At 43.8% G+C, this 17,424-nt stretch overlaps 6 protein-coding genes across 6 annotated transcripts; 4 read left to right on the top strand and 2 right to left on the bottom strand.

The window, feature by feature from the left end:
* Positions 1–681: 681 nt before the first annotated feature.
* ATC70_011467 (uncharacterized protein) lies at positions 682–2,423 on the top strand (the record flags this gene model as incomplete). The annotated part of the gene is made up of 2 exons (XM_064830659.1): positions 682–1,687; positions 1,744–2,423. The coding sequence occupies 2 exons, from the start codon at positions 682–684 to the stop codon at positions 2,421–2,423; spliced, it is 1,686 nt and encodes a 561-aa protein (XP_064683161.1).
* Positions 2,424–3,170: 747 nt separating this feature from the next.
* RPP2B_2 (60S acidic ribosomal protein P2) lies at positions 3,171–6,887 on the bottom strand (the record flags this gene model as incomplete). The annotated part of the gene is made up of 1 exon (XM_064830658.1): positions 3,171–6,887. The coding sequence occupies one exon, from the start codon at positions 6,885–6,887 to the stop codon at positions 3,171–3,173; it is 3,717 nt and encodes a 1,238-aa protein (XP_064683160.1).
* Positions 6,888–7,312: 425 nt separating this feature from the next.
* On the bottom strand, positions 7,313–8,326 carry IWS1 (Transcription factor iws1; the record flags this gene model as incomplete). The annotated part of the gene is made up of 1 exon (XM_064830657.1): positions 7,313–8,326. The coding sequence occupies one exon, from the start codon at positions 8,324–8,326 to the stop codon at positions 7,313–7,315; it is 1,014 nt and encodes a 337-aa protein (XP_064683159.1).
* Positions 8,327–9,722: 1,396 nt separating this feature from the next.
* Positions 9,723–11,279, top strand: ATC70_011464 (uncharacterized protein; the record flags this gene model as incomplete). The annotated part of the gene is made up of 1 exon (XM_064830656.1): positions 9,723–11,279. The coding sequence occupies one exon, from the start codon at positions 9,723–9,725 to the stop codon at positions 11,277–11,279; it is 1,557 nt and encodes a 518-aa protein (XP_064683158.1).
* A 186-nt stretch (positions 11,280–11,465) lies between these two features.
* On the top strand, positions 11,466–12,908 carry OSH6_2 (Oxysterol-binding protein OBPa; the record flags this gene model as incomplete). The annotated part of the gene is made up of 1 exon (XM_064830655.1): positions 11,466–12,908. One exon carries the CDS (start codon positions 11,466–11,468, stop codon positions 12,906–12,908), a length of 1,443 nt encoding a protein of 480 aa, XP_064683157.1.
* A 476-nt stretch (positions 12,909–13,384) lies between these two features.
* On the top strand, positions 13,385–16,786 carry RAS1_3 (Ras GTPase; the record flags this gene model as incomplete). The annotated part of the gene is made up of 1 exon (XM_064830654.1): positions 13,385–16,786. One exon carries the CDS (start codon positions 13,385–13,387, stop codon positions 16,784–16,786), a length of 3,402 nt encoding a protein of 1,133 aa, XP_064683156.1.
* Positions 16,787–17,424: the final 638 nt, after the last annotated feature.

Below are 17,424 nucleotides of genomic sequence, written 5' to 3'. Positions count from 1 at the left end.
ATTTTTTGGGAATTGCATTGCTCTGGGTGAAATCTCACATTGGCATTGTATCTACATTGATATAGTCTGCGAGGCTGTATGTTGTGCACTCTCCAGAAAGGGTTTGCAGCCTCTTAGTAACATTCTGGCGTATTTCACTAGCCTTGAACTCATCGATGAGGAACACACTGAATCCATGCTTTCTCAACATACGACGGAAACTTAAACCACGAATTGATTCGTGAAAGCGAGCCATGGAGCAGACCAATTGCTCATGCTGTAGGTGACATCTCAAAATTGCTCTTGTAGCTTTATAATCAACTCTCAGTCTATCCTATCACCATTGCGTTTTGTCGATAATTTCAGTTTAAAGATAAAGAAAGAGGGCATCCTTACTGCTTAAATAGGGCCAGATGCTCCAGATCAAAACCTTTATTTGTTCATATCTATACTAACAGCGACATCATATATCAAAAAAATAAATCGTATACAGTAGTCGCTCTATATAAGGCTACTTTTTTGGCGAGGTTTTTTTAGCCTTATTGCCCGCATAGCCTTAACTGGCGCGCGTGACTTCTGTCAAAAAAGTCGTGCGCGTAGAATCTATTACTATAATAGTTGATCAAATAAATCAACTTGATACCTCCCCAGTAACATTCATTTATCTGTTTATTTTACTTCTATTGAACGTAATATCCTATCATGTGCCTTAATCAAAGATCAAGAGATCGCCTCACAATCGAGCAAAAGTATCGCATTATTATGCACAACATGCACTTTCCTAATCTGACGCAAATGCAACTCGGTCAATGGGCTCAAAAGGAATTCAACCTTCATCACTCAGTCAAGCAAAAAACTGTATCGAACGTCTTGAATTCACAGGACAAGGTGATCAAAGCTTACGAAGGAGGAAATTTGAAGGGAAAAAGCAGCAGAGCCTTGACGATGCCACAATTGGACAATGACATTTTGGAGTACATTCAAGCCATGAATGCAAAATCTCTTCCTGTCAATCGTGGAACTATTGCAGCTTTTGCAAAAGTAGTCGCACACAGAAAGTACCGCATGCATGAATTGCCAAAGAATAAGCAAATCCATTTCTCAGATGGATGGCTAACCGATGTTTTCAAGAGAATTGGTGTCAAGTCAAGACATTTATATGGTGAAAAAAGCTCAGTCGACTTAACATCATCTAAGATTGTCGAAGAACTCAGAAAGATTGAAGAATTGTTGGAGCCATATGATCCCAAAGATATTCTCAACTTTGATGAAACTGGCTTATACTACGAGCAACAACCAACTCGCACCATTTGTCAGGAACCTTTAGGTGGTTCAAGAAAAAGCAAGAACCGATTCACAGTTGGACTAATCACCAACTATGATGGATCCTATAAAGGGCACCCCATTGTAATTGGGAAACGAAAGACACCAAAGGCAGCAAACAAAAAACCTGCTTTGTACAGAAGAACCACCAACATCGGGCAATCCCATTACGTGGAGTACCATTCATCTCCCAATGCATGGATGAACACCGACATCTTTAGGAAGTACGTAAAACGTTTGAATGCGTCTTTCGTTTACGCCGGAAGAAAAGTTGCTCTCTTGGTTGACAATGCTTCAGTGCATAAATTGAAAGAAGAATTCAGCAATATTAAGTTGATTTTCCTTCCAGCAAACACAACAAGCAAGTTGCAGCCTTTGGATGCCGGTAAATCAACAAATTTCATTGATATACGTACTCATCTCTAATCACACACTCGATAGGAATCATTGCGAACTTCAAGGCTCAGTTTCGTTGGCACCAATACTACAGGGCAGTGAACAAGTATCTTGCTGGGGTAAGCCTTGATCTTACCGAGGAATACAGAATGGATGAGGTGGATGCTCTGTATTTTCTTGCTGATTCTTGGATCAAAGTTAAGCCTCAAACAATCCAAAATTGCTGGGATCATACGAAGATCCTTGATTTTAAGTTTGCTCAGAGACAGAGAGTCGACTCGGAGGATGTACTCCCATCTTTCGAGCTACCTTTAGACGATGATCTAGTCAGCCAGTTGAACGAAATCATCCCTGAACTTCCTGGAAACAGAAGTAATGATGGGGTTCAATTGGTAACTGAAGTAAACGACTTGGATCTAAATGCAGATGAGTCTGATGCAATCGTTTTTAATCCCGTGATTGTTGAATTTGAGGATGGCGATGATGTTACCCATGGATCACAAGAGCTTGAGGTAGAGGAAGAACCAGTAGAGATTTACGATGTTGATACGAAGGAGATAAGAGAGAAGTTGAAGCATGCGTATGAAACTATCTTGTACCATACCATCCCAATGGATGAAAAAGAAAAGTCTATGCTGAAAACTATCCGTAGGAATCTGAACGATATCAGATCGGAGGAAGTAGCAGAGAAAAATCAAACAGATTTACGTGATTATTTTGTTTAAATGTGTTATTTTTCAATAAAAGCTATATATTTTTTATTATCTGATTGGCCTTAAATTCAATCTCAGCGATCACCACTATGAAATAAGGCTAAAATTTTTAGAATCTGTAGCCTTATATAAAATTAGGCTATTAAGGCTAAATAGCTGGTAAAAAAAAAAAACCTGAAAAATTTCAGCCTTATTCCCCGCATAGCCTTATATAGGACGGCCTTATATAGAGCGACTACTGTAGATAGAATCTGTTTAGCGTAAAAGTGATATACATGCAAACTGCAATAGATAATCGCTCAATAAATACACACGCTGTCTTTGATTGTTGTGCAGAGCAGTTCTTGATCTACAAAACAGAGAAATGACGTTCATTACTGAGGTTTGCATTTGGATGAGCAATTCGCTCCGTTTTCATTTATCAGATATAAAAATTGGCAAAAGAGACAGTAGAAAGTAGCCAGTCTAGGGCATATTACTCTTCATTTCACAATTCCCTTCCTGTTAGCTCCAAAATATGAATTGTTTTCATGAGGAAGGCGTTTTGGCAGCCAAAATATGTTAAATCCCCAATGGGGTTTCTTTTGCATGCCTTGAATTTTGCGAGCATATGTCTGACATTTGCCAACCATCATCATCTCTAATATATATTTTTTTTTTGTAAGGAAGAGTTTATCTCTTCTGTTTTTATTTAAAGTCCTTAAATCGTCACTAGATATAAAGGAGAGGAGGTAAAGACTGTGGGATATAAAGGGAAGCTTAAATGATAGTATCAAAGGAAAGTTGTGAGCCGAGATGGTGCAGTGCACGATGAATGGAGTGGATGATTATTGACGGAATGAAAGGAGAGTGTTGGAAAACTTGGCAGTAATGAGCAGACCATATGGCCTGTTGAATGCAAGCAAAGACTTGGAAAACGGATAGATCAGGAAAAAGTTCATGAGAAGATCGGTCAAGAGTAAGGCGCAGGTGAAGGATAGCTAAATATTCCTCGTAGGCGAAGTGGGCGAAGCGAGGGGAGATGTAGAGAGAGAGAGAATGGCGCCAAACTTCCAATTTGAGGGGACAGGAGAAAAGGAAGTGCTCTGTGTCTTCGATGGCAGGTGGTGTGGTGGAGGATGAAGACTGACAATGAAGGCAGTACGGCGGAAATTGGTCGCGCATGCGTTGGTGGAGTAGCTGCCTAGTAGTAACTTTTTCATGAAGTATCCGAAACCAAGTATTGCGAGCATTCAAAGGTATCTGGAGGGCCCAAAACTGCTTCCATTTGGCAACACCTAAAGGAGACGAGAAAGAGGACATGTTAGTATGTAGAGGAAGGGATTTATACCCGTGGTTAGTAGGGAGAGACATAAGGAAGGAATGGGACTCAAAGGAAAATGAGGATGACATTAAGGAAATGAGAAGAGTAGAGATATGGGTGATACTTTCGGTATAGCTGGTGATGGTAGAGAGGTCGATGTGGTGGATGACTGGACGAGGGACGAGAAGAAGCCGGTTGAAATGAACGAAGTTGGCGAAGAGTAGTTGTTCAGATTGTAGGAGTTGAAGGGCTCGACGGCTGGTTGTAGGATGAGGGAGGCCGCGTGTTGAGATTCGAACTTGGAGGGCTTGAGTTGCTGGGTCAAAGGTTAAAACATCGTTACCTGTGAGGGTAAGAACGCCAGGACAGCGTACAGTCACTTCCTGTGGGGGGCAGAATGTAGCCGAGAGGCTATGAGATGATGGCAGGCTATGTTCGATTAGGGTTGCAAGCGGGAGGCGCAGACAAGTACTAAAGGGAACATGGCAGACACCAAACTTGCGGGCAATAGCATCGACGGCTCGAAGGAGGTTGTAGAGTGGGGCAGTGATAGCTGTTGAACGGGATGGCCGGCAAGCAGGGGAAAGAAGGGACCAGTGGTAGGTAGGATAAGAGGGAGTAGCAAGAAAGAAGTTGAGAATGACACGTATGTAAGGAATCGAGGTCTTGGTAGGAGGAGTGGGGTTTGCCGGATGCAAAAGAGGGTGTAACCATCGCCACTGAAGAGCATTGATCTGTTTAGCGGGATCCAACAGATTTAGACCACCTTGAGATCTAGGTAGACAAAGAGTGCTGAAAGAAAAACGGGTTAGTTTGGCCTGGTTATTAACAAATGAAGCGCCCAGATGTTGTAGTTTGCGGATATCGGTAGCCGAGAAAGGAAACAGACGGGCGACATGCCACACTTTTGAAAACAAAAGGGAGTTCAGCACCGTAACCCGGCCACGAAGGGTGAGGGTACGAATGGAATGGAGACGACAAAGATCGCGTAAACGAGATAGTAAGTTATTGACGTATGAAACCCGTTGTACCGGCGACGAACAAACAGGGTAGCCGAGATATGTAATGGGACTAGTCGCAGTCTTATCATGCCACGAGGAGATGCCTGTCGCTCTAAGACCGGCGATCCAGGATGCATGTGAGGCGCCAGAGAGAGACAATGCTTGCGTTTTGTGGTAGTTGAGGGAGGCATTGGACGCATCGGCATACCTACTGACTAGTTGTTGAAGCTGGTAAAATTCACCAAGATCGTTGAGGAAGACGAGAGTGTCATCTGCATACGCAAGAACTTTGACTGGATCGGCTACAGGAACGTGATGAGTAAGTGGTGTGGGGAAACGTGAATTCGTGTTAGCAATATAGTCAAAATCAAAGCCCTGAATATTCGGATGGTTGTTGATAGCACGAAGGAAGGGATCGAAAATGATGTTGAACAATAGCGGACTAATGGGATCCCCTTGGCGCATGCCGCGGTGGGTAGTAAACGGGGCGGACAGATTTCCATTGATGTTAACCTGTACCTGAGTGGTAGCCAACAGCGCAAGCAGTGATGATGTTAATTGAGGAGGCATGTTAAAGGCAGTGAGTATAGCGGAAAGGTAGTCAAGATTGACCCGATCATATGCCTTCTCCTGATCTAACAGTAAAGCAATGGACGTGGATTGAGTGGCCGTGGCAAGAGATTGGGCGCAATGTAAAATCATAGCTGGTTCACCAATGAAGCGCTGAGGCATGAAGCCAGATTGAGAGGAACTCAAGCGGGTGCGAAAGTGTTCCATGAGACGAGCGTTCAATAGCCTGGTGAAGATCTTAGCATCACAACAAATGAGACTGATGGGGCGCCAGTTCTGTAACAGTGACAGGTCGCCTTTCTTGGGAAGCAGCACCAGGCAAGTTTCCTGCCAAGATTGTGGGAACAGACCATGTAACAGAGCGTCAGAATAGACTCGAAGGGCGACAGCAGCTGTGGAAGTATGAGTCAGTAGAAGTTGAATGATGGCGTAGGGTATGGAGTCAATGCCAGGACTGGATTGTTTAGGGGCCCGTGTAGCGGCGTCGGCTAAATCATCCAAGGTAAAAGGCTCACATAATGCCGGGTGTTCAGAATCTGGAATTTGGTCAGTAGCAGGAATTTGGTCAGTGAAATACCGGATCGCGTCAATGTCCACCGCATCAGCAGTATATAAGCGGTCGTAATATGCGACTGCGGCTGCCTGCTTGTCAGTTGTCGTCTCACAGGTGGTGGTCGAGATGGGATGTATCAAGGTGGGGATGGCCCGTTGTTGAGTGCGTTGGGTGGCCAACCGCTTGAGGAAACCGGCGGATTTCTCACCTTGTTCTCGCCATTTTATGCCGGACCGTAGTGCTTGGATATCGGTTAGCTCCTGCTGAAGGTGGCCGATCATGGCTTCGATTTGTGGGAGGCGATCGTTGCGTATCTGCGTCGTCTTGTAGAGGCGAAGGTACTTGTTGCGTTTGCTTTGGAGGCGACAGAGCAGACGACGACGCCATTCGGCCTGTCGACGACTACAGCTTCTTGCGACTTGACGGGTAATTGCTTTAAGCTGATCCCAAACTTCCTGAGGCCTGATGCCAGCGGATTCGGAGGCTATTTGATCGTGGAACTCGCCAAGTTTAGCAAACAGACGTTGTTGAAAGAACTTGTTGTGAGCTAGTTGGGGGTTGATTCGCCATAGACCTTTACCAAAATCCGGGTTCGCAAATGTCAGTTGTGTAGAAAGTAGAGCATGATCGGTCCATTCAGAATGAACAAAGTGAACGAAGTGATCGGTTCTGAAATCTAAAAGTTGAGGATCCATAAACATGTAATCGATGGTAGAGAGTGTGGTGTTGCGGCGAAATGTGGGCACCAAAGGGTCCTGACTTAATTCATGCGTACTTTCCTGATAATAATGGGTAAGCACCGAGTGGAAAAGCCATTGTGGATGAATGTTAGTGGATGCCACGGTGGGTGGTGGGCGATATTGACGAAAATTGTAGTTGAAATCACCTAACACAATAGAGGGAGCATCAGGGACGGTGGCCAGGTAGTTGTTATGCATCCCATCAGCGGTGTGCATGTTGTTGAGAAGGGCTTGAAAGAGAGGCTGCTGAAGTAGTTGGTCATAAAAGGCATATCGGTCGGAATGAGTGGCAGGTGCGTAGATATTCATGATCTTTAAAGGGGGAAACTTGTTAGTAGAATGGGAAACATTGCAATATATAACTCGACCGTCCTCGGAAACAAAGATAGGATCTAGAATAATGTGAGGTTGAAGACTTACTATCCCGCAGTGGGATGTCCAAATGGATGATTGAGCTTGTAGTTGTATGTTGAGGCGGTTTTGGATGGTGGGTTCGTGGGCGTGGGTTTCTTGGAGGCAGAGAATACTGGGAGGCGGGTCGTATGAATGGCGCAGAAAGCGACAAAAGGATTGACTGGCGGGGACGTTGGATGGTTTGGATAAGCTACGACAATTAAGACTACGAATAGACAAGTGAGTGTGTTGAATATTATTTGAATTAGAAGATACCGAGGGGACAAAGACATTAGGAAGAGGAGCCGAACGATTGACTAGAGGAGATAATGAAGGCTCACTCATTGATGAGATTCTTCGGGGTCAGTCGAGTGTGCACTAGGGTGGAATTCTTCGGTGACCTCCATGAAATCGGATTCGACGACATTGCCAAAGAGATCGTACAGCACAGGTTTGCGTAATTGAGATGCTATGCTGGGCTCAAGTAATAGTTGACCGAGGTTGGAGTGAATGTTGGGAGTACGTTTGGGAGGGCGAGGAAGCAGTTCAGCGGAAAGCGCTTGAGCTTTGGCTGTGGAAATCCAATTTTGGGAAATGAAGAACTTGAGAACACCTGGAACAGTATGAAGCTTGACAAAGCGTACTGTGCGGACGCATCTGTCGGCGTGAAGAGCGGCGGCGATACGAACCAATTGAGGGGCAGGCATATCAGCAAATTTGGGGTCGGCAACGTGTTGAGCATCGAGAGGGTTGAAATCAGGGATCGCTGTGAGCCCACCTTCAGTCAAACGGCGAAGGATGTCGTCTCGGTAGTCAGTGTGGATCAAGATGGTAGCGATATTGCGAGCCGGGAAAGTAACGTCGAGGATGCGCTTACTATCGATGCCAACGGCAGCGAGAGTGGCACGGTATTCGGCGTGAGACATACGGTGAGCACGGTGGAGATGAATAACATCATAGGCAGGAGTGTCAGTAGGAGTGCGTGGTGGTTGAAGAACACGGATGGCATGTTCGCGGCGGCGTTTGGGGTTGGCAGAAGCAGGACGTTGAAGGACTTGTGTCCATTGGGGTGGCTGGGTACCTGATGGGTGGGGTTGAGGCTGTGGAGCTGGCGTCGTAGAGGCATCCGAGTTGACAGTGTTGGGAGGGTTGGCGGGAGCGGTGGTAGGAGAGCGGACGAGCTTCTCGAGATTGCTGATAACAGAATGAAGGTTATTCACATCCTGTCTGAACTGATCATTCAGGGCCTGTTGAGCCTGTTGCGCTTTTTCAAAGACATCGAGACGAGAGTGTAATGCCTTCACAGATTCCACAAGAGCGAGAATGGCGGATTGGTCGATCACGATGTTTGACATGTCGATCAATCGTTACAATGTTTATTTGTTGTTTGCGATCGCTTTTTCAGGGATTTTTCTTACAGCGAGGATCAAACTATGTAAAATTTGAAAAGCGAAAGAAAGGTCGTCTCTAATATATTTACCAGAAAACTATATAAAAAAACGTCGGAATGGCCAATCAGAGATCAGAGACGTAAAAAACTTAAAGCACTGAGTACTGTACAAGGTTCGAAAAAACCACTGGCGAAGCTGGCACTGGGGAGGGAGACTTGGTATCTAATTCAACATTTGGTAGCGTTGACCTATAAGGGGGTTTTGCCTCAGCGAAGCGAAGGTGCAAAACCATAGTATTCAAGCAGCAAATTCAGGTTTCCATTTCCATTATTAATAGACTTATAAACAACATAACGCATCAGAATTTGCATGAGTTAGCTTTACCAAAATCAATATTCGTTCTATCTGAACTAGAAATTGCACAGGCCGCAGAAATGCCCTTCCTCCTGAAGATTTCAGCTACCAAGGATGCGCTTCATGCCGTGTAAATAAAAGCTATAAAGCAATACATAACCAAATTTGACAGCTTTCAGGCCTTCATACCTTGACATATAGACCTTTATGAGCCGCCGGAATAACGCTAAACAATTGTACTTGAGTAGTAGTAACTTCCTAACACCTTTGGTCAACTTTTTGGGACCAAAAAAAAACATGGCCAAAAATCGACTAAAAAGCATGAGGGGTACCTCATTGTTTTTCATCAAAAATCAAACGATCGCGTTTTTACCTTGTAAATGAAGACTTTTACTCTGGTATATATTGAATCAAAATTTTCCTCTTAATTCAAAGCAGCTTCTGAAACCACTTTTATGAGGTTTTCATATGCAAAATTTTGACATTTTGGCCTAAAACCTCATATCATATTTTCTTGAACTGCTCAATAAGTTCAGTCAAAACATCTATTTTACTTGGTACCATTGGAAGCGTCTTGAAAAGTACTCCAAGAATGTATTAGGAAGCATCGGATGATTATTACAGTTTATATAGTCGAACATTACAAAATTGCTCTGTCAAGTCCAAAATAGACGAAATTTGTCCAATCTTGAATAGAAAAAGATAAACTGAGTTTGAATTGATTTTGGCGGCGGCGCTGCTACTGGCTTACCCAAATGCCTTTCTGATGATGTAAATGACGATTGTGATGCTGATTAAATGGGGGACAATGAAGTTGAATGAACAATTGTTTTGCTTGAAGACTTTTTTGGGAAGTTTTACCTCATAAATGTGTCTTTTGCAATGACAATACCTCAAAAAAAAACGCTATAGATCTTACACAAGTCCTGTATTTGCGCATAACCAGCATTATGCGCCATCTTAAGAGCATCAGCAGCAAATGGTATAACGATTCTACCATCAGAATATGGAGATCGTGGTTTATAAATGCCGCATAAAACTTGAGTACGTCAAGGATCATTTCGATGCTATTGTAATATCTTTACAGTCTCAGGCCGCTACGTCTACATCCACTGGTGAAAGTGCATCCATCCCAGCTACACCGGTTATTGCTCCTTCTGACTCTGTAGCGTTCCTTCGCCGCGACCTCTCTGGCATGAACATGGCATCCGACATGTCTTCTGTGTCTGGCGCCCCTTTACATGCAGCAATGTCTTCAATCTCGCATAATCCCTCTGATATATCCATAGTTGAAGCTCCCCCAGACAATGTAGAATACCGCACTTGTACCGTGTCTTTCAAGAGCCTTTTACGAAAGGGCGTGCCTTCCGACCTCGTCGAGTCATTTTTGCAGAAGCTAAGTACTGCATTGCATGATGTATCTGACTATGTTATGGACTTGCAATTGGTGGTATATACATTGATGCTCTCAATGAAGTCTTCGCAGCTCTTAGCTTGTAGTGGTAATAGATTCTCTCCCCTCACCCATCTCGGTGCTGATGAAGGCAATTTGACTGATAGTACTGGTACTGCTGCTGGTAGCGATGGCAATGGCGTTGATCAAGTTATTACGAACGATGCTATTGACAAGGATGAAATTCGTGATGGCAGTGTTAAATGCGATGGAGATCTCAATGGTGATGATGGCGACGCCGGCGCTACTGCTAATGACCGTGGTCAGACAGCAATATTTGAACCTCTGCCAGAGTCATACAAGATGCGTGCTGAAGATATCGACTTTGGTTCTGGCCAATTCATGAGGCGAAAGATCACTTTGAAAGACAAGAAAACAACAGAAGAAGGAAAGAGGGTTCAAGAGATTCAGCAACAATTGCTGAGATCCAGTGTGTTCAGAGCCAAAGAGGTAGAGGATATCATGTCAAATCTTGATGCACACAGAAGCAATGGCCAAGCATTGCAAGCGTTCTACCACTCAAAGAAGCAGAATACTCTCTCTAACAAGGTTGAGCACTTTGACAGGCGTTTCCGTTCTCGTTTCGCTTCGCATGAAAGATCCTTTTGCGCTGGTGTTCGTCCCCAAACATCACTTACAATGTTCATTGGAGATCGTGGTCATTGTGCCGGCTCTCGTTTGAAGGGCCACATGAAGTTTGGTGGAAAATGGAAGCCTCGCTTACATTCATCTGTCGCCACTGTGCATACTACCAACGAACACAAGACATCCCAGGCGTGCATGTACTGCTTTGGTCCCATCTCTCATCCCACACAAACCATCAGAACAAAGGATGGTAAGACCAAGACGAGGTCCATTCATGGAGCATTCCTGTGCTCAAATCCTGCCTGTGTGTCCGTTCTCAATCACAGAGCCATTCAAGGTAGAGACAAGACATCTGCTTTGGCCATCGCTGTCTCTGGGCTTTCCACTCTCTTATTTAGACAGCCATTGCCTGTATTCAACCCAAAACCTAGTCAATCCAACACTGGCATTATCTCCAAGATCACCTCTTTCTGCAACAGAAACGAGAAACGGGACGGCAGCGGTGCTGCATTCGCGGACGCTTGAGTCTTCAAGGTAATAATGTGCTCAATCTGGCTTATTCAAGGGACTGTTTTACTAATGTGTCATTTATTATACTCGCAAGATTCAAGTTTTCGGTTTCTTTCTCTGAATTTGGTGATTTTTGCTCAAATTTCGACTTGCTCGACTTATTTTCGGATTTCAATCTATTTTATATTTTTGGATTTTGTAATGACATCGCAACACCCACTTCCTGAGTTGTGGACTCATGTCGTTCGCAACAACAAGAAGGGCAAACTACGACAACAACAGCAAAATGTTTCATTCAATCCTACGTTGATCACCCCTCCTGCCGACTCGATCCAGAACGCGTCTGCAGCTAACACCACTCCTCCCAAACCTATTGCAATGGTTCGACCATTCATGAATGGGATAGAAGAGGACTCGGTATTCATAGACTTGACTACAGTTAAAGATAGAACTCTTCTGGACAAGGCACTTGTCAAGTTCAATGAAGAGGCAGAAAGAGATGATCTGTATGAGGATTTTCTAGGATATCGAAAACAAACTAGACACTACCTTGGTCACCAATTCTTGGAAACTCTTTGGCTACCAAATGCAGCTGGCCGAAAAACTCTCATCGAACAAGGAATTACCTTGGAGGATGGGACCTACCTGAAGGGCTTTCCCTCTTTTACCGAAGATGCCAACATTGTGCGTATCACTATGGAGAAGCTACCTTTTCTTCCTGCTGTCCAGCTGAAGAAAGAAATGGCGGAGCGCTTCTCTTGTTTTGGAGACGTATTGGATCATGGTATTTTCAAGACAGAGACTGGTATCTTTCAAGGTGAAGGATATGTCACCCTCAATCTCACCTTATCCAATGTTCCTGGTAATGAATGTATGGATTCACATGAAGCTGGAGTTGAATGTAGTGGACAGCGACACTTGGAACCTCTCAAGAGAGTTATCATTTGGGACACTCGCTCGAAGGAAGATGACCAGCGACAAATCCTATTACAATGGGATCAAATGCCAGCCTTTTGCCGCCAGTGTCAGAAACCTGATCACTGTCGTGCTGACTGCCCAGACTACCACAAATGGGCAATATGCTACCACTGCAACAAACGTGGACATGTATCGAAGAATTGTGATAGAAACAACGCAGAATCGGTACCTGCAAAGGTTCGTGCTGTTGACAGAACTTCTGCTAAGCCCAAGGAACGAAAGGGAGCCAAGCCTACTCCCCCAAAGAGGGCCGATCCTGAACGTCGAAGCAAACCAGTAGAAGACAAGGATCATATCATGCAGGATGCTCCTCAACCTAATGCTGATGCACCCTCCCCTGAAGCTTCTCAACAACAAACCAAAATAACTGGAGATACCATTATGGAAGAGAACAACACGAATACAAAGTTTTCTGATGCGGATGCATTAAACAGTGTTTCCAAGGATGTGCGCAGATCTCATCCTGAATTTGATCCCTCGAAAGCAGCGAAGAAGTTAACCCGCCAGGAAGGATCTTTAGATATCGGTTATGCCAGATATCAACACGCTGAAACCTCTAACCCCCACAGTGATGCCAGGCGCATGTCTGGTGATGATACGGATACGATTGATAGGAATTTGACACCACCTGCACCTCCAGGTACATCACCTTCCACCAATCTTTAAATATGAATAATATCCACTATCAACTCAAAATAGCCACCCTCAATTGCCGTGGCTTAATCAAATCAGAAAATCCCAAAAAAAGACAACAATTCATTCGATATCTTCGAACACTAGAATATGATATACTGGTGTTACAAGAAACACATGCTACAAACTCAACATCAATTGACATACTCAATAATCATTTTATCAGCAAATCAAGTCTCTGGACACAACATTGTGGCATCATAGCCCTCAACAAACATTTAACAATTAATCTTATATCGGAAGGCATCGATGAGGGACGCTATATACTAGCTTCTGTTCACCTAACTCGCGATATACAGGAATCTACAACTACAACACCAATTGCAACTATTCTAAACATATATGGTCGATCATCGCTTCCATCAGCTCGATCAGCCTTTTATACAGAACTCCTTGACATACCCATTGTTAAGGATACTATTACCAACACACTACACAACACTTTTATTATGGGGGACTTTAATTATCAATACAAGGATCGAAGGATGGACGGAACATTGTCTAGCGCCCCTAAGGAATGGACGGATCTGTTAGATGACTACTACATTGACATTTTTGGAGATGACAAACAGATAACATGGCATAGTGGGAGAAACTCGGCCATCTTGGATTATGTGTTTTGCAGTACGAATGCTCATCATCAAATTCCTAGTATCCATCAACAGTATCTCTCTCCAGAATGGACGGATCATGAATTATTAGGCTTCACTTTCAAGTATCAAGACAACAATGGACGAGGACCTGGCAGCTGGAAGGCTAACCCATTTTTGGCTCGCAATCGACAGTTTCGCAAGGCATTAGCCGAATTTCTCTTGGCTAATGAAGAGCAATTTACACTAATCAAATCCTTTTCTACTCCTCAACAACAGTGGGATTGGGTAAAAGCTGAAGTCAAGATTTTCATCAAGTCATTTCAATTAGAAGATCTGAATTGGAGGAAGAAACAACTGCATCAGTTACTGTCCAAGCGAAACAAGATGATGAGACAACACAAGCATAGAGGTTTGGTTTTCCAAGGCCTCGATCATGTCAATACTCAAATCAAACTACTGCAACACACTATAGCGGAAATTGAGATTCTCAAAGCCGGCAAGTTTTGGAGGGAAAATGGTGAGAAGTCTGCTGGTTTCCTGAAGAGGAGAGCTTTGGCCAGAGAGAATCAGCGCTCTATCACTGAATTGAGGGACCCCACTACTGATGAACTCTGTCGCGATCAACAGGGTATCTCCACCATAGCGACTAACTTCTACTCTACTCTATTTACTCCCGACCCAACTGATTCAGTAGCTCTTAGTACTTTGATACGATCCATCCCTGGTCATTTGAAAATCTCTAGTGAACAGCAGGAATCTCTGATGTTATCAATCGACATGGAAGAACTCTTGGAAGATAGCAAACACACCCGCAGACTCAGCAGCCCTGGCCCAGATGGCCTGCCTTACGAGGTTCTGTACTTGGTTTTGAAATATCCTCCGTTGCATGCCCTTGTCACCGATATATTCAACACAGCTCTACAGAAGGGTAAGTTTCCTAAATCTTGGAACGAAACCATTATGTGTCTTTTGTACAAGAAAGGCGATCCAGCTCACATGAAAAACTATCGACCTTTATCCTTGGCCAACTCGGATTACAAGCTTTTTACTCGATGCATCAACCGGCGTATCATGGACGTCTCTACCCAGCTTATCAGCCGCCACCAGTTAGGATTCATTCCAGGACGATATATTGCTGAAAATGGTATGATTTGTCAACTAATCATGGAAGACGCACAACGAAAATGGACAGTTGCGGAACAACGGGACGACGATCCTACATTTGGCTCTTTGGATACTGATATTGGCCTTCTCCTTGATCAAGAAAAGGCATATGATCGTGTAAATTTAGACTACCTTCGGCACGTCTTGCTGAAATTTGGCTTCCCCCGCCCTTTGGTGAAATGCATCTACAAGTTAATGGGTGACAACCTGATTCGCATCAACCTCAATGGACACTTATCGTCCGAAGTGGCGAAACTGAGAGGTTTGAAGCAGGGTGATCCACTGTCTCCAATCCTATACAATCTAGCTTTTGAACCCTTCTTGTTGGCCATAATTAACGATCGTCAATTCCAAGGGTACCTTATGGGAACTGAACAAACCAAGCTTCTTTGTTATGCTGATGATGCCTTGGTATTTGTCCATGATTCTGCTGATCTCGCTCGGTTGCAAATACATATGTCCAGGTATTGCGGCGCTTCCAATGCCAAATTCAACTACGATAAGGTGGAGGCCTTTTCGGTATCTGGCAGAGATACATGGGATATTTGGGAGACCTCGTTGGCTCAAATCCACATCAATCATCTACATTCCGTTGAAGATGATGTACCTTTAATCTATTTGGGGTTTCCTTTGGTTCAAAGTCGTCTCCAACGTGTCAACTTCATGGGCTCGCTGGTAACAAAGATCAAAATTGCCACTCAAATACATTCTACTCGATCACTGTCGGTTGTCGGTCGAGCTACTGTCTTGAACTCTCTTTTGCTCTCCAAACTTTGGTACATCCTACGGGTTACTCCGTTGACTCTGGCAGACTTCAAACAGCTGAGATCTCTTGCCATACAATTTTTGAGAAAGAACATATTCCCCGTCATCCCATGGTCTGTCTGGACTCTCCCAAAGGAACAAGGTGGTCTCGGGGTGATCGACATCCAGCTACAAGCTTCAGCGTTGTACTTTCGATGGTTGCAACCTTTGTTGGTGTATGATCAATCCACCATTGATGCCCATCCTGTGTCATCTCTTCTCAGCCATCACATTCGAAATGTTAACAACTGCCAATTTCACCAAATCCCTTTGCTTTTTCCCTCGTCTCGTTCTCAAGGGTTACTGAAACAACGAACTGGCACTGTGGATATGATATATCGTGCTGTTGATTATCTCCCTCGTTCTTTTGGCTCTGCCCGCATTAATACAGCTACTGCTATGGCGTTGCCACTGCAGGCTGCAGTGTTTGTACCTCCCTCCTCCAGCTTCGTGCTTCCCCTTCGTGTCAAAGAAATGATGGTGGCCGACGTTTTTCAGTATGATTCCCGGCTCAATTTCGTCCATTGGAAGGATACTCGCGACCCCTCTCTGCTCACCTGGAAAAGAACTCCCTCCACAGTGTTCAAAGGCCTAGCGACAGGGAAATTACAGTTTCAACCTTACTTCGAGCCAGTCTGTAGCCCAGCTCCTTTAGAGGATTCAGTCGTCTCATTTGCTCCTTTGATTGAGCAGTTTCGTCTCCTTGATGATCAACCTCTTGGTAATGTTCAGGCCTCGGCTAAGGCATTTCGTCGGGCTGTCCTTTCGTCTGTGGTCTCTCCTTTGGCATTGCGCAAAATCTCTGCGTCCAGCTGGAAATTTTTTTGGTCCCTGTCTCTTACCACTGTCCAACGTAATGTGATATACCGTCTCATTCTGGGTCGAATTCCTCACCGTCGATTTTTGCATTTTATTATGCCCAAAGTCTTTGTGTCTCCTCTCTGTCCAGTTTGTTTGTCTATGAACGATTCCCCAAGTCACCTCCTCTTTCATTGTCCTTCTAAAGAGAAAGTTTGGCAGGGAGTCATCTTCGAGTTTCTGTGGCCTACCACCTCGATTCTAGATATTAAAGAGGCTCTTCTGCAACTTGATTTCTCCAACGTTTGGTATTGCCAAATTGCTGGAATCAAGCCTTTCCGAATCCTCATCATCACCCTTGGTCAACTGTGGCTTGCCCACATGAGGTTCATCTATGACAATGTTCCTATGGACCATACAGCGATATTGGCCAGTATTCGAACCAGTGTTCGTCAGACCATTGCGGAAGATCAGTGCCATTCCCTCCTGTAATCCAAAGCCAATTATTAGATAGTTTTTTTTTTATATAGTTTAGTTTAGTATATTATTCTTCATATTTTAGCTTATAGTTATCCAATTCTTTATCTAAATTGCACTCGCCTCTTCACTCTGACCTATTACTCTCAGTGTACGCGAATCAATCAATAAACAAAATTTAAAAAAAAAAGACTTATTTTCGCAGATTCAACTATGCAAACTGTGATAATTACTCGATACTTTCTAAAGCAATCTAGGAGTACTTTTCAATGCGTATCTAATGGTACTAATTAAAAGAAATGTTTTGAATGAGCTTATTGAGCAGTTACAGAAAACATGAAATGAGATTTTTGGCCAAGATGTCAAAATTTCACATAGCAAGGTCACACAAGAATAATTTCAGAGGTTGCTTTGGATCGCTACAAACATTTTGATCTAAGATATGCCATAGTAAAAGTCTTCATTATGGGGATGAAAAACGCGATCGTTTGATTTTCGACGAAAACCATGAGGTATCCGTTGTGCTTTTTGGTCGATTTTTGACCATGTTTTTTTGGTCCCCAAAAAGTTGAGCAAAGGTGTCAGAAAGTAAGTACTAATCGAGAGCAATCGTTTAGTGCTATTCTGACGGTTTAAAATGGCTTCTACTACGA

Source organism: Mucor velutinosus (genome assembly GCF_035048745.1).
Source record: "Mucor velutinosus strain NIH1002 chromosome Unknown tig00001564, whole genome shotgun sequence".
NCBI classification, from domain to species: Eukaryota; Fungi; Mucoromycota; class Mucoromycetes; order Mucorales; family Mucoraceae; genus Mucor; species Mucor velutinosus.
The sequence above is the reverse complement of the archived record's forward strand: the minus strand, read 5'-3'. Positions and strand labels throughout refer to the sequence as shown.